This window comes from Littorina saxatilis, linkage group LG2 (assembly GCF_037325665.1).
Source record: "Littorina saxatilis isolate snail1 linkage group LG2, US_GU_Lsax_2.0, whole genome shotgun sequence".
Lineage (NCBI taxonomy): Eukaryota > Metazoa > Mollusca > Gastropoda > Littorinimorpha > Littorinidae > Littorina > Littorina saxatilis.
Window position 1 is genome coordinate 15973587 of NC_090246.1, and position 22510 is coordinate 15996096.

Sequence of the window (22510 nt, forward strand, 5' to 3'; positions counted from 1 at the left end):
TTGATGACATTTTATTTTGGTCTGGTTGAGAAAAAAAAGGGTAGAAAGCAGCGGAGGACTTACTGCTTTCTGCTAATATAACATCTGAAAAAAATAGAAAATAGTATTAAATGCGTCCAACGTTAACACTACTTTTTTTTTTTAACTGTGATTACACGTCCAGCGATTCCGTACATTTCTGAATGTACAAAAAATTAATCCTTGATAAACATTTGTCTTTTTGTCCGTTTTGTTTAATTGAGATGATTTTTCTTGTTTTCTTGAATTTGAGCACAAACTAAGTCCTCGTCTGTAATCCTCGTTTGCTTCTCTGTTCTCTCTCTCTCATTATAAGCTTTATTGTTTCGCCGTTCCTGTGTCTTTGATATTGTTCAAAAAGACCAATTTTTCTAATAAAAGTCTGATAATGTTGTTAATATATTCACAGTGTAAATATTGACTTCAATGCAAGTATTAACATTAAAATGCTGTTTAGGTTTATTTGGAAGAATAAAATATTCAAATACACGGGCGTTTGAAAAAGTAAAACGAACAATTATGTGTAAATTAAAAAAAAATGGTGGATTAAATATGATAAGTGTTGCTCACTTGGTCTTGTGCTTGCGTTTACAAACGAAGAGGGATAAGGCACTAGAAAGTCTGCACATAAGTTGACCTGGGCCGAGATCGGAATAATTTCCACCCTTAACCCACGGGATTCGAACCCACGACCTTCCGTTGGGGAGGCCGGGGTCTTACCACTAGGCCATTGCGCTCGTCGGATTGTGCAGTTGAGCTGTCCCTTTTCCCCATCCACAATTTCGGAACGTTATTCACACCGTGCACATAAAGCAGCATACCATTGGAAGCATGAGTGGGTTTCGTTGAATAGATCCCATTCACGCTGCGAGTTGAGGATGACTTGCGGGTGACTTCATTCATTGTTGTTACTTGTACATAAGAAACCAGAGCACAAAAGGTGCATGCTTCGTAAGGTAATAATGACATTCTGCCTCCGGTCAAACTGCTTACCGTACACAGGGCCGGACTAGGCGAAGAGGAGGGGTGGGGGGAGGGGGGGTTGCCAGTGGGGGTCAGGGGGCAAAGCCCCCTGAAGCTGATGGGTAGGTCATATTCTGAGATAGCAAAATGGTCGCTCCTTGCATGAAACGGCATAAAATAAACAATAATAAAAAATGTTTTAAATAAGTGAGGTACATGTTTAGGCTAGGGGGGGGGGGGGGGGGGTTGCGCAACCCCCATAACCCCCCCGGTAGTCCGGCCCTGGTACACACATATTTGAACAACAAAGCCAGAACACACGTACAACTGTCCATTCAGTGTTTACAGTACACGTAGGTTATGAGGCCCGAATATCTGAAACTCTGTGGTGATTCATATATTTTGTTATGCGCAGGCGCACGCACAGACAGACAGACAGACGCGGAACGCACTCACTCACACACACACACACACACACACACACACACCCGTCCCCCCTCCACACATACACACAAACACACGCGCACGCACACACACACAGTACACACACACACACACACACACACACACACACACACACACACACACACACACACACACACACTTGTGAACAAAACCGGAGTCGAAGTTTGCAATAGTAACCCGCTTTAGTTTCTTCCTGAAGTCGTTACAAGAAGCGAGTTATACAGACTGCACTAACCGCAACACCAATTCAAGTCAGTGTCTGTAAAGTTGGCACAAATAAAGGAGACGTTTCCGGATTTCAACCGAAAATTAAGCCATGTGCCGAAACAAAGTTGAACTTGGGCTTAGGCACAGTTCTTCTGATAGAAGTTCCACCCGGCTGCATAATTCCAGTTGGATGTGGTCGAGACCACGTAGTGAAAGTGGCAAGTTTTATCGGAATCTCGGACCTCGGTACTCAGGCATGCTGCGTCTTGAGAGCAGATTTGTTTGCATTCGTCATCAGTGCCGGTCTTGTGGTACGCGTTGTTTCCCGTGACGCCGCCTCCAGGGTACGCGAGGTAACTGTCTGTCTTCAGGTCTGTGCATGCTGTAAACAAGTACAGGCCAGTCAAATGTTTAGCACGCCAGGCCAGAGCGTACGCATGATCTACGAACGCATTTAACCACGTATGCATTGGTGCACGCGTGCATAAACACAAGGCCCGGTGTAACACGAGAAAATTACTCCCACGAGATTTTTACTCCGGAGTAAACATTTCGTACGAAAGTGTTACTCCCTTTACGAAAAAAGTACACCCCCCCCCCCTCCCCCATTACACGAGAAAATTACTCCCCACGACAGGTGAGTTCCGAGTAAGCATTTCGTACAAAAATGTTACTCCCCTAAGAATTAAATAACGAATAAATGACTTCACCCTAACACGAGAACTTCCCATGCCAGATGTACGAAATTGTTACTCCCCTGTCCCCTGTAAGTCCTGGTGGTGGAAGGGGTGGAGGCCGGGAGGGAAGCGCGACATTCGTTTGTGCGAGATCACATAATTATTGGCATCATCCCTTCGCCCGCATACCATTTTCACGTACGAGATTTTTACTGGAAGTAAAAAAAAAATGTGGAGTACAAATTTCGTAAAGGGAGTAGATTTTTCGTGCCTTGGGGAGTTCTTTTCTCGTACAAAAGGTGTACTCGGAATACAAATTTCGTACGAAATTTTTACTCCGGAGTAAAAATTTCGTGGGAGTAACTTTCTCGTGTTACACCGGCGCTCACCTATGTAATTTCAGCAGGACACACTGCAGATTATTACAGCCCGCTACACGCTGCATGAAAAGAAAACAGGCCAAGTACTCGTCACAATCCCTATCGCGGCATCAATAATATGCAGTGCGTCGTCTGTGCCGCTGACACTACGCAGGTATAATCTGCCCTTAACGCAGATTACTGCATTAATGCCATTTGACTTGTTTTGCAAAACTCTACCGTTTGAAAGGTTACAGGAAACACTGCTGCAGGCGAATTGACTGTTACCAAAGACTCTTTGTTGTTACTTACAAGACACGCAGGCTCTACGGCCGACGGAGTAGAAGGATCCAAAGGCATATAGGCACTTTCCCAGGTAACACTGGGAGTTGGCTGGGCCGCACACACCACCAGTATTGTTGCACGCTGTCCCAAGCCATTCTGACAGACACAACAATACACAGATCATTACATTACAAGTAGCCTGTATCTATCGTTGCCGACACAATAATACAGATTGTGACATTACAAGTAGCCTGTATCTATCATTGCAGACACGATAATACATAGATGATGACATTACAAGCAGCCTGTATATATCATTGCAGACACAATAACACTCAGTTACTGACCTTACAAGTAGCCTTAATCTATCATTGCAGACACAATAATACTCAGATAATAACATCACAAGTAGCCTGTATCTATCATTGCAGGCACTCTGCATGTTCTTATGGACTGTCAGTAGAAAAGACAACAGAACTTATACGAATAACAGTTCGGGTTCCCGAGTTACTTCCTCGACTGTCATCGATCCTTCAGCTCAGACACTGGCCATTGTTGGTGGACAACGGACGTCTTGATGGGTAAATGTCATACTTGTGCAACATATGGCTATATAACCCTTTCCGCAAAAATGGAGAGGTTGCAATCAAATAAAACTCCAACATTACTTATTTGGATTTTAGTCATGGCTTTTTAGATCCTCCACATTCTTAATTTTTTTCAGCTCAGACACCTACCAATACCTATTCTTCTTCTTCTTCTTCTTCTTCTTCTTCTTCTTCTTCTTCTTCTTCTTCTTCTGCGTTCACGGACTTAAACTCCCACGTACACTCGTGTTTTTGCACAAGTGGATTTTTACGTATATGACTGTTTTTACCCCGCCATTTAGGCAGCCATACGCCGCTATCGGAGGAAGCATGTGTGTGTGTGTGTGTGTGTGAGTGTGTGTGTTCGTGTGTGCGTGAGCGTGTGTGTGTGTGTGTGTGTGTGTGTGCGTGAGCGTGTGTGTGTGTGTGTGTGTGTGCTTTCGAGGGATTATTTCTTGACCCTTGCCCACCTCCTGCAATGTTCTCCCATAAACTACGGAAGCACATACGCACGGTCTCAGTCAAAGACGCGTAGTAACCTCGAAGCTGATGAATTCACAGACAGATAGGTAGACTTGAACTTATGTATAGACACAGCCGGATAGACGGACAGAAAAAAGACAGACACAGAAATAGATACAGACACAGAAACAGATACAGACTGACACACACACACACACACACATACACACACATATACACACACACGCAGACACTCACACACACACACACACACACACACACACACACACACACACGCACGCACACACACACTCACATACACCACGACCCTCGTCTCGATTCCCCCCTCTATGTTAAAACATTTAGTCAAAACTTGACTAAATGTAAAAAGGAAAGGCCCTGCTTCTCAACGTGGGGTAGGCCTACGAAATTCAAACACACACACACACACACACACACACACACACACACACACACACACACACACACACACACACACACACACACACAGATATCCTGAGGGCCAGTGCATAGCGTCACCCCTAAAATGCACTCATGGACTGAGTTGTAAGCGATTGGACTCGTCTACTTTGGTCAGTGCGGCTAGGGAGGGCTGTTCCAAGTACAAAGCGTTCGCATGATCGCCCCCAATATGCATGCATGGACACGGCCGTCAGCGAAGAGATGGGTCCATTTACTCGAAAGTAGGTAGAGAGGGTAGAATTGAGTTTGCCGCGAACAGTTCGCCGCGAACATAGCGTTGCCTACAACATAAAAACTTGTTGTCTCTTCGCGAACAGAGCGTCCCTCTATATGCAACGCACCCCAGGTGTTCTCAGGTACCTGTCAAGATGTTTTTCGACACACGTCGTCCATCTGTTAAACGTGTCGTCTCGCTGTTGCAACGCTTTGTTCCTTTACTAAAGCTGTTTTTCGCCACTGTTGGAGCATAATTATTGTTGCTTGGTTGAAATGAATTAAAAAGGATTAGTCCTTTTCGAACTTTGTTTAACTGCTTTATTTCTGAGAGGATTTTGTTGAAGCGTTTGGTTGGAATGCTTGATTTCGTTGTTGACATGTTTTGGCATTTTATTCAAAGCATGTCATTCAAGATTAAGGAAAAGCTGCGTTCGTTCGTTGTGAGTACTTTGTTGTTCCCCTATCCAAATGATTAGCATGTTTCTTTATATATTTTCCTAATCAATGTTGGATTTTTTTCCTTTGGCTGGTAGTGGTTGTTTTATGTTTCTGTTCAATGTCTGTTGAAATGCACCATTCCTTTTTTTTCAACACTGCGTTCGTTTGTTAAAATGCAAGATCTCTTCTCTTCTCGTGTTCCGTCAAATGCAGAGTCACCAGGAAGCCGTGCTACGCGATGACGATATCTAGCAACTGGGGAATCCGTATCTCTGTTAGGAAACGCTACCGTTGCTGAGCTTTGGTTCAGTTTTGTGTGTTGCATGTAGTTGACTTATTTGTACTTTGTGGGAAAGTACCGATATTATATTTTGTAAACACAATATTTATGCTTGGACGAGAATGCAGGTGAACTTTCTGGTCCTGTCAAAACAAGTTGTTTACCACGCTGTTTGTAGTGTGAGTTCGTGGCGTTCGTTCGGATTAAGTGCGTCGGCGCTTTTGATGTACGTCACAGAGAACGTCACTATTCTAGTCCATAGACGGTTCGTATATAATGTAGTTGTATCATGTTCGGTCTGGAATATTCTCGAGATTGAGTATTTACTATATATGCCAGCGCGATTTGAATGTTAAAAAAGCTTCTATTTGAGTTCTGCTACGATGTGCAGTTGTATGTATGGAATGCTGAATAAATCCTCGAACTCAATTTGACGAGTTGTTTTCTGTTGCTGCGAAGACGGGCGACGTAGAATAAAAGAACACAACTATACGACGTTTGAGAACTTGTGGCAATCTCAAGTGTCGTGTAACAATTGGGGGCCAAGCCAAGGATCTACGTTTAACGCCAAGGGTTTTCCAGCAACAAGGACCAGTGTCAAGACAGTCACAGGAGGTAGCCATCAATCGGGTGTATCCTGAGGGATCAGTATTGAGACTACGGAACCGTGGATTCGGTGTGACTGGTGAAGAGTTTGGTAATCGCCGCAGCTCGGTACGGTGAGCGACGCCGGAGTGTATCGGGATTACAGAGGTTAGCTGCCGTTTGGACGAGACGGACTTCGTCGCGGAGCTAGTGCATTAATACTACGAAATACGACTGGGGTACGTCGTGTACGTATCGTGAGCAGAGTGCGCCGTCACGTTAGACGAGGAGGGTGGCAGCCTGCGTCTACGAAGGTGAACAGCGACGAGAGAAGCATCGGAGGTGCAGTAGAGACTGTGTTCTTTTAGAAGACTACATTCGTCTACGTTCGGGGCTGTGAAAGAATACAGACGAACGCACCGGAAAAGACCAGAATGGCTGAGTTCTGGGGAAAAGGAATTGAACTGGGACTAAAAGGCAAGCAGTTGACGGAGTTCGTCGAGTCCCAGACACGACTGCTGGCGCAGCGTGAAGAAAGACAAGCGCAGCGTGAGCGAGAAGAAAAAGAAAGACAAGCGCAGCGTGAGCGTGAAGAAAGACAAGCGCAGCGTGAGCGTGAAGAAAGAGAAAGAGAAGCACAGCGTGAAGAAAGGAAAATGGAGCTGAAACGCGTAGAGCTCCAAATAGAAATGGAGACGAAGCGTTTAGAGCTTCAGACAGAAATGGTGCGTGTTCAAAATGAGCACGAGGCACCACGCCAAAGAGATAACCAGCAGCAAATGTTACACAGGGCACCGAAACTTCCAGCATTCGCTGACGGGAAGGACCAGATCGACTGCTACCTTGCAAGATTCGAGAGGTTCGCTGAGAGTGCTAGATGGCAGCGCGACGACTGGGCGATTCAACTCAGCGCACATTTGACTGGGGCAGCACTTGAGGTCTACACTAGACTCTCAAATGATGACGCCAGAGACTATGATGTACTGAAGGAAGCTCTGTTGCGTTGCTACAACTTCACTGAAAGGGGCTACCGTCAACGCTTCCGCGAATGCCAGCCATTGTCTGGAGAGACACCGAGCCAGTTTGTGGAGCACCTGTCGTCATACCTGCAGAAGTAGGTGGAGTTATCAGGTGAAGAGCAGTCATACGAGAGTCTGCGGGACTTGATCGTGAAGGAGCAGTTCCTTAATGCCTGCCCGAAGGACCTGGCGACCCGCTTGGAAGAGCAAAAACTGCGGGGTTTGAAGTGGCTCGAACCAACAACTATGTGCGAGCAGCGTCATACTTCCAAGGGCTGCCGAGCAAGTGGCTACACCATCGGACGTGGAAGAATGTATATCTGATGGCCAGCTTCTACTCGCCAATGGCAGGTCAATCTCTGTCGTCGCCAGCGCAGCTGTGTCAGTGTCGAACATGCCCGTGCCCGTGCCCGTGTCGAAGGGATTTGTTGAGAAGCAGGAAGTGACTGTTCTCAGAGATTCGGGCTGCAATGGAGTCATTGTCAAAGAGGATCTGGTGCCAACAGAGAAGTTCACTGGTGACTTCAAGTGGACGCTCATGGCTGACAGCAAATGCGTGAAGGCACCAGTGGCAAAGATCCAGATAGATACTCCATATTTCACCGGAGAAGTTGAGGCCGTCTGCCTGAAGAAGCCCTTGTACGATCTACTAATTGGGAATATTGGGGGTGCCAGACGTCCTGATGACCCTAATTTCGAATGGAGAATGGGCTCAGCTCAGCCTGCTGCTGAGGAGGAAGACCCACTGCCATTCGCGAATGAAGATATCAGCGAACTGTTACGAGATGACAGAGCCACTGTGCATCGCCGCGACCAGCCGCAGGTTGTAAGCGCTGTGACGACCAGAGCCCAGGCGAAGAAGGACAAAACAACTACGCCACTCAGGGTCACCAACAGTTCTGCAACTGCTGTCGTGGACAGGGATCGGCTGATTCAGCTACAGGAAGCTGACTCGACCTTAACAAAGTACAGGAGTCGTCCTGTCAAGGAGATGACCAAGGGCGAAGGCACTGTGCACTTTGAAGTGAAGGCCAAGATTCTGTACAGAATGTTCCAGCACGCGAGAGTCAACGGTGGGAAGCCATTACGTCAAGTTCTGATGCCTCAACCACTTAGGCGCCAGGTGATGGAGGTGGCCCACGACTCTATTATGGGAGGTCACCTGGGTGTCAAGAAGACATCGGACAGAATCCAGGCTGCGTTTTACTGGCCAGGACTGCATGCAGATGTGACTCGATTCTGCCGATCGTGCGATATTTGCCAGAAAACCATACCTCGAGGAAGGGTCCCGAAAGTGCCGTTGCAGAAGATGCCTTTGATCGACCGACCTTTCAAGAGGGTGGCCATTGACCTCATCGGCGAGATCAAACCGCCAAGTGAAGAGGGTCATCGTTGGGTACTGACCCTGGTAGACTATGCAACCAGGTACCCAGAAGCCGTGCCTCTGAAGAAAATTGACACCGAGACTGTTGCCGAGGCACTTGTGGACATTTTCAGCAGAATTGGGGTTCCTGAAGAGATCCTCACAGACCTGGGGACACAGTTTGTCTCTGAATGCATGGAAGAGGTCAACAGGCTGCTGAGCATTCGTCACTTGACTACGACACCCTGTCACCCGATGTGCAATGGGCTGGTAGAAAAATTCAATGCGACGCTGAAGTCCACGCTGAAGAAACTATGCAGTGAGCAGCCAAGGCAGTGGCATCGCTACATCAATGCCTTGCTGTTTGCATACAGGGAGGTGCCACAAGAGTCCACTTGATTCTCCCTGTTCGAGCTGATGTACGGGCGGACCGTGAGAGGCCCGATGCAAATACTAAAGGAATTGTGGACGAAAGATGTGGACACACCTGAAGTGAAGAACAGTTACCAGTACGTGTTTGAGTTGCGAGAGAAACTGGAGGAGACTCTCGAGATTGCGAGAGAAAACTTGAGAAAGTCTCAGGATAGCGGAAAGCACTACTACGACCGCAAAGCCGTAAACAGGAAGTTTACACCAGGTAACAAAGTGCTGATACTGCTCCCCACTGATCACAACAAACTACTGATGCAGTGGAAAGGCCCATACGAGGTTGAGGCCGTGGTAGGGATCAACGACTACAAGGTGAATGTCGGCAAGAAGTCCAAGATCTACCACGCTAACCTCCTGAAACTGTATGTGGAGAGACCTCCGGAAGCAGTACAGGTCGCAGCAAGTGTGGAAGAACCAGCCGAACTAGACGAGTTCGATGGTGAGGAACTACTGGAGTTGGGAGACCTCCACAAGAAAGAGGGAGTGGATGACGTCAAGTTAGGACCTGACCTGACAGAAGACCAGCAGAAGGAGCTGCATGATTTTATGGGCGACTTCACCCATAGGTTCTGTGATGTTCCAGGCTCTACGTCCTTGGTCGAACATGAAGTCCACCTCACATCTGACGTTCCTGTTCGCTCAAAACCATACCCTATCCCGTTTCAGGCTCGGGAATCCTTGAAGAAGGACATCGACAACATGTTGAAGATGGGGGTCATCCGTGAGTCATCATCCCCTTACTCATCTCCCGTTGTTGTTGTCAAGAAGAAAGACGGCACAAACAGGGTATGCATTGACTTCAGGAAAGTCAATAAGATCACCGTGTTTGACCCTGAACCAATGCCGACGGCAACTGATCTATTCCGACAGTTAACCGGCAGTAAGATCTTCTCAAAGATCGATCTCAGCAAGGGATATTGGCAGATTCCTGTGCACGAAGAGGACATACCAAAGACCGCCTTTGCAACTCCAGACGGAACGTATGAGTGCCTGCGGATGCCTTTTGGCATGGTGAACAGTGGTGCTACCCTGAAGAGGGGAATGCGAAAAATGCTCAAAGGAATGAAGAATGTTGTGTACTACTGGGATGATCTGCTAGTCCACACGGAGACCTTTGCGGAGCATCTGGAGACTTTGAGGGAACTGTTTTCCCGCCTGACAAAAGCTAATCTGACCGTGAGACCCAGCAAGTGCATTTTGGGGACCGACAACGTTGACTTCATAGGTCATTCACTGAAGGAAGGTCAAAAGGGGCTTTTGTTGGAAAACGTCACCAAGATCCTCAATGCGCCACGTCCTGAAACCAAGAAGCAGGTGCGATCCTTCCTTGGATTGGCTGGGTACTACAGAGAGTTCATTCCAAACTTCGCCGCCATAACGGCGCCTTTGTCGGACATGACCCGAAAAGGATGCCCCAACCGAATACTCTGGGGACTAGCTCAGGAGAAGGCATACCAGACCGTGCGCGACCTGATGTCACGAGACCCGGTGCTACGCCTTCCTGATACTGCCAAAGAGTTCATCTTGCGTACAGACGCATCGGACGAAGGGATCGGCGCCATGCTGATGCAAGAGCATGGAGGTAAACCGTTTCCGGTCAGCTATGCCAGCAAGAAGCTGTCAGGAGCCGAGAAGAACTACTCGACCATGGAGAAAGAGTGTTTAGCCATCGTGTGGGGAATCAAGAAATTTGAACTCTACCTCCAAGGGGTGAAATTCGTGCTTCAGACTGATCACAAACCCCTCACCTACCTGAATTCTGCGAAGTTTGTGAATAATCGTATCATGAGGTGGGTGATGTACTTGCAGAACTTTGATATGCAAGTGGAATCGATCAAAGGTTCAGACAATGTTGGAGCAGATTTTCTCAGCCGAGTATGTGAGTAAAACTGTGTTCATTCTCCAACAGACTAATGTACATACCTGGATTTCAATCTGTTATGTATACATAATATGTGTACAGGTAGCGTTTCAATGATTGAAAGAAATTAGGTAAATTTCTTCTGGTGTTGGGGGTAATGTTAGGAAACGCTACCGTTGCTGAGCTTTGGTTCAGTTTTGTGTGTTGCATGTAGTTGACTTATTTGTACTTTGTGGGAAAGTACCGATATTATATTTTGTAAACACAATATTTATGCTTGGACGAGAATGCAGGTGAACTTTCTGGTCCTGTCAAAACAAGTTGTTTACCACGCTGTTTGTAGTGTGAGTTCGTGGCGTTCGTTCGGATTAAGTGCGTCGGCGCTTTTGATGTACGTCACAGAGAACGTCACTATTCTAGTCCATAGACGGTTCGTATATAATGTAGTTGTATCATGTTCGGTCTGGAATATTCTCGAGATTGAGTATTTACTATATATGCCAGCGCGATTTGAATGTTAAACAAGTCGCGTAAGGCGAAAATACAATATTTAGTCAAGTAGCTGTCGAACTCACAGAATGAAACTGAACGCAATGCCATTTTTCAGCAAGACCGTATACTCGTAGCATCGTCAGTCTACCGCTCATGGCAAAGGCAGTGAAATTGACAAGAAGAGCGGGGTAGTAGTTGCGCTAAGAAGGATAGCACGCTTTTCTGTACCTCTCTTTGTTTTAACTTTCTGAGCGTGTTTTTAATCCAAACATATCATATCTATATGTTTTTGGAATCAGGAACCGACAAGGAATAAGATGAAAGTGTTTTTAAATTGATTTGGAAAATTTAATTTTGATAATAATTTTTATATATTTAATTTTCAGAGCTTGTTTTTAATCCGAATATAACATATTTATATGTTTTTGGAATCAGCAAATGATGGAGAATAAGATAAACGTAAATTTGGATCGTTTTATACATTTTTATTTTTTTTTACAATTTTCAGATTTTTAATGACCAAAGTCATTAATTAATTTTTAAGCCACCAAGCTGAAATGCAATACCGAAGTCCGGGCTTCGTCGAAGATTACTTGACCAAAATTTCAACCAATTTGGTTGAAAAATGAGGGCGTGACAGTGCCGCCTCAACTTTCACGAAAAGCTGGATATGACGTCATCAAAGACATTTATCAAAAAAATGAAAAAAACGTTCGGGGATTTCATACCCAGGAACTCTCATGTCAAATTTCATAAAGATCGGTCCAGTAGTTTAGTCTGAATCGCTCTACACACACACACACACACACACACACACACACACACACACACACACACACACAGACACACACACACACACACACACGCACACACGCACATACACCACGACCCTCGTTTCGATTCCCCCTCGATGTTAAAATATTTAGTCAAAACTTGACTAAATATAAAAAGCTTCTATTTGAGTTCTGCTACGTTGTGCAGTTGTATGTATTGAATGCTGAATAAATCCTCGAACTCATTTTGACGAGTTGTTTTCTGTTGCTGCGAAGACGGGCGACGTAGAATAAAAGAACACAACTATACGACGTTTGAGAACTTGTGGCAATCTCAAGTGTCGTGTAACAATCTCTTGCCTTACTCTCTTATCGTGACCTACTTCCTCCTGGCTTGATAAAAAGGCCGTGCATTCAGCTTTAAAAAGATACAACTATCGCATTATTTCATTTCAGATCGTAAGCGGAAAATGGTCGATGCACACCATATTACATGCTGAAGATGTTCACTAAAACTTAAGCAGAACCTATAAACAGAACAAACGAATGTTCATTTTCCAACAATGTGGAAATAAAATCGTGCTACATGCATAGAGGTTTACACATTTTACGTAACTTATGTGCAGCAAATGAAAAGGTAAAAAAAAAACCAGTTCACTTTCCTCTGAAAATGATGATCAAAATCGGGTTTGTGTTGGTTTGGTTTCTAGTCTCAAACTGTGGTTCTACCAGGGATGTGGTGTGTACGCTGAAGCACCTTGCCCAAAATGGAACACTGATGGACTGCAGCCACATGCATCTGACGTCACTCTCTGACATATATATCTCTGACGTCACATCGCTGGACGTCAGTTATAACCAGCTGTCAGAGTGGCGTTCAAGTTCTCTTTCTGGTCTCTCCAGCCTACGTCACTTTAATATCAGACACAACGATCTACAGGAACTAGACCAGCACGCGTTTCAAGGACTGGAAGAGTTGGAGACTTTGGACCTGAGCTATAACAACCTGACCGCACTGGCCAGCCGGACCTTCGCCAACCTTCCGCACCTACAACGACTGTGGCTAGGCCACAACCAGGTCACCACCCTCGGGACGGACGTCTTTGAGAACCTGACTCACCTCCGTCACCTTGACCTGGGCCACAATCACCTGCAGGTCTTGTACAACAACACCTTCTCCAGTCTCGCTCACCTCAACTGGCTGGGGCTGGGGTCCAACCGCTTGCAGAGACTGGAGGCTGGCGCCATGACAGGGCTGGACAGACTGATCAACCTGGACTTGTCTGACAACAAACTGCAGCTGACGTCGTCAGTCTACCCGGCCCGGGTCTTCGCCTCGCTGGGGCGGCTGCAGCTTCTGCATCTGGAGTACAACGATGACGATCCGAACGGTGAATATCCTGACAACGTGTTCAGTGACCTCGTCTCTCTGACGTTCTTATCCATCGATACGTTTAGTGAGGTGTTCTTTGGACGGAACTTTGCAGCTCTGCGCAATATTGTTTCCCTCGAATTGAGTCATAGCTGTAAAATCAATTATATTGCGAACACGTCATTTGAGGGCTTTAAGAACTCGACACTTTCTTTCATCCATTTTGGGGGTTGTTCGCTTCAAATTATTGAAAAGTGTGCATTCTGCCAACTTCCTGCGTTGGACAGATTATGGTTCATTGACTCGGACTTCCAGACTCCCAACCACATACTGGAATCTCTGTACGGCCTCCAGCACCAGACTATGACTGAAATCAAATTGCACGGCATTGGCGATTACTTGCCTTTTTACCACGTCATCGACAGTCATTCAACGAAATACTTAAGGAACATCTGTGTCAAGAACTTCGCAATGTCGTCCTGCAATATTCAGCGAATAGTAGGAAACGCCGTGACAGTGCAAAACACCCCTTTCTTCAGATGCTTGGAACACGTGGATCTTTCAATGAATGCAATTATTGGAGATACATCCACTGTTTTTAAATTGTTGATGTCAAATGGTCCTTTACGATCTCTGGCAGTGCAGGATCAGGTTAAGTTTACCATCACAGAAGCTCAGTGTTTAGTCAGTCAAGATTTTCAATGCAAAGGCTATTTCCGTAATGGTGGTTACGATGAGAACACATACACGATGGGGTTTCGAACCCCAATGAATATGTCATATCTAAACATATCCTCAGTCTTCCCACACCTGAATCCCTTGCCAGTGAATTGGACGTTTCCCTCTGCAAAGCATTTAAAGACTTTGGGTCTGTCCTATCTTGGATTTGCCAACTGTCGCATGACATTTTATGGTCTCGAAAATCTTGAAACACTCAGCTTGAATGGGAACTATTGTTACAACATGACGGAACAGATGTTTGATTTTCTGGACAGTCTGTCAAAATTGAGTTTGTCAAACTTGGGATTTAACCCGCAGTTCTTGAAGTCACGCGGTTGGCGCTTGTTTCAAAACGTGGATCAGCTGCAGTTTTTGGACCTGTCCCGGAACGAACTCTTCTTCACAGATCCTGACATGTTACGTGTACAGCGCCGTCTAAAAGAACTAGACTTCTCCAACAACCGACTCCAGAAAATGCCTGTCAATCTGGATAACCATGGTGACCTGAGGATGCTTGACCTTTCCCACAACTCTCTGAGCACACTGACGTCATCAGAACGATCAGCGTTGGACAATCTTGCCAGTCGCCATGCATTCAGGTTGTATGAGTGTCTGTCTGTAGATTTTATTTGATTGTTGTTGCTTTTTTGGTCCAGCGGACCATAGAGGCCAAATCAGGACCCCCTGTCTGTAGATACTGTGAGCATACTTGAATTTATGATAACAATAAGAATACCAGCACTGTTGTCCATTAAAGTGAGTACATCAACACGTTTTTGAAACATCTACCTGCCTGTAAATAATTTAAGACACATATTTTGATAATAACTATTGTAATTCAATCAAGTGGGCGTTTTAATGAAACAGATCATGTGATTGGTCAGAATGCCCGAACTCATTTAAAATTACCGGTCATTAATTGTCGATGTACACTCACTAAAAAAGCCATTAACAACCTGCAAGCGACGCGCATTGATACAACCTCAATTAGTCTCGGTTAGCTTTGAGGGTCATTTTTACAAGTAGGAAATATGAAGGCCAACGAAATAACAAGACCATAAGTTATGCGAAGTGATGACGTCGCATACGTGGCGTAAGTTGATGCGTGAATTCTTCGGGACTTGTCAGTCGATTCCAAAGATCGCTTTTTTTATGAGAAGAATTTGTTTTAGAGTTTGCTCTCACGAAACCCGTCCAAAAAAAAAGGGAAAGTGTATGTGAAAGAAAACAAAACAGGAGCAGAGGGATAAGATAGGACTACAGAGACAGATTTCTTGGGACTTGACCCTTGCAGGTCGGTGGACTGAAAGTAGTGTGTGAACAGAACAGAACCAATTCTGTCTGTTTACAACCGCATGAAAGCAGGAAAGAGATCGTCGTCAGATTAAATTACATTAACATTAACATGCTTCCATTTGAAACTTCCCCGTCTTCATCGTGGATTGACGCCCTCCAAAAGTCTCGTTGAAGCCCCCCGTCGCTTCGCTCCGTCGGGCTTCAATTACCTTTGGTCCGGGGTCAATCCACGATGACGACCTCGAAGTTTCAAATGGAAGCATGTTAATGTGTAATTAGGACATAGTAATACAGCAATAAGAAATCTGACAGACACATGAAGTAGGAAATATGAAGGGTGACCCCCACAATAGTGCTACTATACTGTCTACATCTATTGACAGAAATTACTTCCTATTTGGTATACATTAACTTCAATCTATGCATGGCCTTTCTAAAAAGTGGAAAATGTGTAGATTAAATGGTCTGACATTTGTGCGACTTAAACAATTGTTTTACATTAGCTGGGGTCGACCCAACAGAACGAGGTTTGACATTGAGCGGTATAGCTTACCTAATTTGATTCCTTTAGATTTTTAAGGTAGTTCACTGGACCCGTTAAATATAATTTGGTTTCTCCCAAAAATTGGTTATTTTTTAAGTTCGATCTGTCTGCTATGCATTCAGCATAAAACAATATAGGGTAGTGGGTTCGTTTCGGAGCTATGAGTCTCGGAAGACAGTGCCCGTTTTGAATTTTGGACCGAAAAATCGAAAAATGGGTATGTTTTGAAAACGGCCAATTACACAAACATCTGCATAATCATTTAAAAAATATCACCCAAAGCAGCAATGGGCAGGTAACGAAGTGCACTGGTAAACGAAAATGTTGCGCATACTCAAACTTTGTGACGTCACGTCTTTTGCCAGAGTTTATTTTAAATTTGTTCCTCATGTTGAGGTATTTTATTGCTGGTAGCCTGGAAATAAATTACGATTTGATGAGATGGGTTGTAAACGCAAGAGCGATCAAAACGGCATTAAAAAAACCAAAAAAAACCGACAGGTTGGTAGTGTTTTTAGGGGGGGTTCACTCCCTTGATTAACCCCACCCTTTGCACTATTACTGTCCAGTGTGCCTCAGAAAAATATGTGTCACGATAATGTAAAGGGCTGTTGTTCGATCATTTGTCTCACATATATGAGCCAACTAAATTATGTTTTTAATAACCACTGTTACATATGACCTCTGTTGAAAGTCAAAGGTCACCGCAACTTTGAAAGGCCACAAGTCCGATTCAAATGTAATAAAAACGCCAATCAAAAGGTGGAGGTCACTTGTTTGATACAAGTGTAATAATAAAAATTAATAATCAAGGCTTGGTTTATAATTTTGCTTAATAGTGCGTACTGTTATTTGTTACGGTTTGAAGGCTGGGACGTTTTGAGGGTGGAATTAAAGCAAGTTTTCGCCTTATGGGCCCCTTATGCCTCGAAGGACTTCAATTATTGTATTATCTGCTGCCAGCGTACAGTAGAAAGAGGGCTGCATACACAAGACACTTGTTCTTAATACTACTGGCTGTTATTCTAGTTCAAACACCGGTTTTAACATGTGGTATTCTGATGCAATCACGCTGTGAGCATCACGGGTTGGGAGACACTCTCTTACCTGCTACCGGAGCTTCAATGTTAGCTTTGGTGATTATTACGATGTCACTGGCAAAGAGAACGGCTTTGTACCGATTTCATTAGATGCCCACGTGTTTTTGACCTCGTGGTTGGTAGGCGTGTCGCATTGTTTTTATTTCTGGCGGTGTCGTCATTTTCTGACGTCATTTGTTCTGGGCCGCGTCACCACACTTCCGCTGCCTGAAAAATGTGACGTTTGTTCTATTTACGTCATTCGAATGTTCGACGTGTTCTTCTTCTTCTTCTTCTTCTTCTTCTGCGTTCCCTGTTCGATGTGTTCGAATTCCCAGCCTGCCAGGAAAAAATGGCGACACAACTCAGTGGCTTCCCTTTGTGTATGAAGAGTAATATCCCTGTCTCCATTTGACCTGCCTTAACTTTTGCTATTATTTGAATATCTGAGTATACAAAAACACCCAATACACCTCCCCCCCCCCCCCCCCCCCTTCGGTGACCTGAAGACATCATGCGGTTGCAGCGAGGCTCTAGGCAATCCCAAGACACGAAAGCGTTGGTGTCACTGACAATTCCGTAGCTGTAATACTGAACACATTTTGGAGAGACGGATAAAGTCGGACAACCCATAAATATTTACCTTCAGACTGGAATGTTTGTGCAATGGTCGTGAAGCAATTGAATTTCAAGCACACCAACTAGGAAGATATTCGCTAAAATCAAATGACTTGAAAAAATGACCCCTTTTGTTCTAAAGTTACACTCACAAAAAAGTTACAAAATTCATCAATGACATGAACGCATTCCCCGATGGACAAAGCCGTGATCCTGTCTGTAATTGCTGTCTGTAATTCTAGGTTAGTGACTGTCTGATGTTGGTTATGGTATACTAGGTCATTGGAATAATCCCAGAGGAAACAATATGGAGGGCTTAAATCGGGTCAGTTTGGCCACCACTCATTTTCAAACCTCGTATTGTTGAGTCGATCCCCGAAATTGGAAACCTTTTTTTTTTTAAATCGCGCAAAAATCAGACCATTTATACTACCAAATGTGTTACATGGTTATGCATAGACTGAAGTTAAAGTACACTAAATATAAAGTTATTCGGTCAACAGATGTAGAAGTTATCAGCATTTTTGTGGGTGGCATTGTTTTGGGGTCAGCCTGTATTTAATAAGTCAATGGCTAATATTGAGATGACATTAAGATACAAATAAAAGCATTATTCTTAATATCTATCACAATCATGATATAATTAATTTCTTCTAACCCTGCATGTTATTCATTGTACAGAAAAACAATCACATACAAATATCACAGAATCAATGATATTTTTGTTACACTTGTGCTAAAACGGGGATAATATGTGACATACTGTTTGTGTTAATAAAAAAAAAGGTGAGGGAGACAAAGCACAACCCTGTGGGGCTCCTATGTTTAAAACAATTTGGTCAGAGAGCACAGAGGTACCAAAACAAACGAATACTAAGGCTGACACGCTGTGGTCTATTGCATAGGAATCAACTCTCTGATCCCAAAAATCAGTTTACCATTCACATTTAAAAGCATTAACCTCTGTACGAGTACATGGGGTTGTGTTGTATTTAAAATAGAATAAAAGTCCATATATAGAACTTTCAAGTAAGTGCCACAGGGCAAAGCTCATTCCGGTATATCTTCCTCCCCGCCATGCATTCAGGTTGTATGTGTGCCCGTAATTGGGTTCTGATATCGATACCTTCCTTGTACTATAACAACAATCTACACAACCCGGGATCTTTAGCCTGTGATAACCACACCCTCAATCTACGAGGTATGATCCAAACAAAATGATCAAATGTGATTTTTGCGGAGACTGTTTGGCGTGTCTGGCCCAAATAATAGTAGCCATTAGAACTACTCTCTTATTACATCGATGCAACGTCACAAATGCCTGAGCCAATCAAAAGACGCCTTAAAATGGCCTTATTTGGGGTTGCTTTTGAGCTTTGATTTGATAGCTTTTTTTAGGTCTTGGATACAATGAAACTTCTTGGCAAAAGTCTGATTTTCAAAGAGGGTATAATTCAGAAATCACAAGGGGTGACATCAAGTCTGGAGAATGTGTAAGACAAAAATGGGATCATTTGGAATTATAGGAATGGACATACGGCCCTTCTTTTGTAGAGACTGGCAATTTCATGGAGGTGAATGGAAGTCTGGGTTTCGCAGTTTGGTCGCTAACGACTTAACTCGTAAGTAAGTTTGGGTAAAAAGGTTTCTGCATAGTGTGTGACAATGACGGTGCTGTTCGCAGACAGAATAGCGACAGCAACGGGACCTTTGTTTGGATCCTACCTCGTACAGCCTGTCTCTTGTCTGCGCAGAGTGGATTTTATTTGCTTTCATAATTATTTTTACAATGGATGCATTTGTTTATTAGTAATATTAATTCAGCCAGCTTTCCCCAGTCAATGCAGAAATAAGCCATTGTTGAATGTGTGTGCATGTTCTTGATGGAAAATGTCATAAATCTCACGCCTGGACCACTGTGTTGTGGTCCACACGTTCGTTCACACGGCCGGGAAGTAGGTTGATTTTAGCTGGTTAGGACTTGCTGTGCGGAGCACGAATTGTATCTTGAAAGACGGGCGTAGTGGATAAGACATCGGCCTCCTAATCGGAAGGTCGTGAGTTCAAATCCCGGTCGCGGCCGCCTGGTGGGTTGAGGGTGGAGAATGTTTCGATCTCCCAGGTCAACGAATGTGCAGACCTGCTAGTGGCTTATCCCCCTTCGTATGTACACGCACGAACAAAACCAAGTGGGCACGAACAGTATGCTGTAATCCATGTCAGAGTTCGGTGGGTTATAAAAACAAGACAATACCCATCATGCTTTCCTCGAAATCCGCGTATGCTGCCTGAATGGCGGTGTAAAAACGGTCACACACGTAAAATCCACTCGTGCAAAAATATGAGTGAACGTGGAAGTTTCAGCCCATTAACGAAGAAGAAGAAGAAGAAAAGTATCTTGGATAAAATAAATATTTTGTTTTTGTTGGGCGTTTTGAATATGTGTCTCTGCTTGCCCATAGCATGCCTGATATCACCTTCATCCTTGAAACATTAAACACATCACTGCTTTTCTGCTTCAATTTAAAAAGAAATCGGTATGTGTTACTGCAGTTTGCATTCAAAGAACAGTAGGCGGCTTGAACTCTTGTTACACAAAGGTTTTGTATTTGGGGCACGCATGCATCAAATTAATTGTACATGTATAGAGAATACTACATGGCTTGCTGTGTCGTACCAGATTTACACGAGTTGTCTTTTTAAATATTAAACTGCGAGCGAAAGCGAGCTGTTCACTATTTGAAAAAGCAACGAGTGTAAATCTGGTACACAACAGCAAGCCATGTAGTATTCTGTTTATCCTACATACTGTACTTACGTGTATTTTACTGAAAATGTCCTGCAGTCGAGGCAGCAAAATTGAAGACGCTTGTTTTGGAACCTTGATCTCTTCTAAAGCCTCGTGCAATCTTTTACGTCAAAGTAAAGAAACGTCACTCTGAAAGTGTGGCGTGACGTGTTAGTTCTAAAAATTCATCTAGGGTAATTAGCCAGCGCAATTTTTTTCTTCTATAATGACGTTTGTCTCGGTGACTTTGGCATCATACGTAGTGGAAAAACGGGTCTCTGCCAGACTTGCTTGGCATGACCTCGTTTACATGATATACACACGTGTGATTTGAACGATTATTATCTCACCAGTGTCTCTCTCACGTATGTAGGATAAACGGCGGTATACTATCGGGTTAAAATCCAGGCTGAGAACATATATAATATATATGAATATATATTCACTGAAATGTTTAGGGGTTACACATTACATGTTTCATATTTCCTTGTCGTACGTATCTATTGTGGCACACAGATGGAAAACAAAATACCATGGACTGAAACTGGGGTGCGCTTTTGGGAAGAATTGACCCATGGACATTGTCATAGCTTTAACAAGATCGGCACGAATACAGAATTGTGTTGTTTTATGGGAAAAGCAGCTTGTGATTTTGTACTAATTGCAAACATTTCTACTTCAGCCTGAAACTCGTGGGAAATCCACTGGAGTGCGCTTGCTTCAACCTGGACATGGTACAGTGGCTGTGGCACACACCCGTGTCGCTTGACGGCGAAGGACGCCAAGCTAACTACACGTGCACCACGGAGACAGGGGAGATCACCAGCACAGAGCGCGTGATGGCGCAGTGGATGAGTCACTGGCGGCGCTGTGTGGGGGTACAGATGTTTGGAATCGCCCTGTCCGCCTTACTTGTCCAACTCCTGGCCATCGTCGTGACATTCATCGTTGTACGCTCCTGGACCCAACTCTGCTACGCCTGGAAAGCAATCCGACGGTACCGTCTGCCGAGACGTCACCATTTTCACCGTGATGCGTACGTGGTATACTCCGAGGCTCAGGATGACGTCATTCTGGCGTGCGTGACGCTGCGTGTGGCTGTGGAGGAGCGGTACGGCGTGCGTCTCTTGCTGCGTGACCGGGAGGAGCTGCCTGGGTCTGTGAGGGCGGAGAACGTCGTGCAGCACATTGATGACAGCTGGAAGGTAGGCGGCCCCCTTCTCACAGGAACAATTTCCATAACGAAAACACAGATCTTGTATCCTTTTATGCAAATTTAAGTCATACTAAGAGCACAGCATAAAACAACAGATTATTCCTTCGCCCAGTACCCAGTTCTGTGCACATGTAACTCAACATGTCTATGATGGTTGATACTAACGTTGTGCGCCAGTCAAAAGATGTCTACTTTCGACGTCGCTCATCTGATGCTAAACAGATCATTTTCCTGGCCAAGTAACGGCTTTTTGTCAGCTCCAACAGGGAGTCCTTGACTCATTGTAAAAGTATATAACATGAACTACCGCTTTATATGCTGTGTATGCATGCATGCAAAACTAACGTGAAAGGATGGTGCAGAACAAAAAAAAAATTGGCCAGAAAGATCATCCACTATACAGGTCAGGCTACAACCGAATGAATAAATCATAAATTATTAACTTTTTATTTTAATAGTGGCGCTAAAAAGTGGTAAAATGTAATTTTGTCTTTTCCAAGACCGGTTCATAGAGAGGATGTGCATTGTGTGTCCAGGTGGTGCTGCTGGTGACGCGTGACTTCTCTCAGGACGAGTGGGCGTGCGGCTTCACGGTCCAGCAAGCACAGCGCAGCATCACAGACACCATGCCGGACCGTGTCATCGTCGTCTTCTTAGAGGAGCCGCGTGTCCTGCCCGCCATGCCTTCGCTACAGCTGCTGCTGCGCATGGTGCCAGAGAGGAACATTTTGCACGTGCACAGAGACACGCCGCCACAGCACCAGGTGTGGAAGACACTGGCTGACCTCATTACTACAGAACACTGACAACACCACACTGTCAATACCTGACATATGGGAACCAATATTTACTGCAGGAGACTTTTCTTTCTTTATTTATTTGGTGTTTAACGTCGTTTTCAACCGTTCAAGGTTA

At 44.6% G+C, this 22510-nt stretch overlaps 1 protein-coding gene across 1 annotated transcript in view; it reads left to right on the forward strand.

Moving 5' to 3' along the window:
- LOC138952133 (uncharacterized) overlaps window positions 1–22510 on the forward strand; it is a 58849-nt gene that overhangs the window by 13834 nt on the left and 22505 nt on the right. Inside the window, exons 5-8 of the mRNA XM_070323731.1 lie at window positions 12484–13832; window positions 14373–14653; window positions 21062–21584; window positions 22132–22359. Of these exons, the coding sequence (XP_070179832.1) occupies window positions 12484–13832; window positions 14373–14653; window positions 21062–21584; window positions 22132–22359 (2381 nt within the window). The remainder of the gene's footprint in view (window positions 1–12483; window positions 13833–14372; window positions 14654–21061; window positions 21585–22131; window positions 22360–22510) is intronic.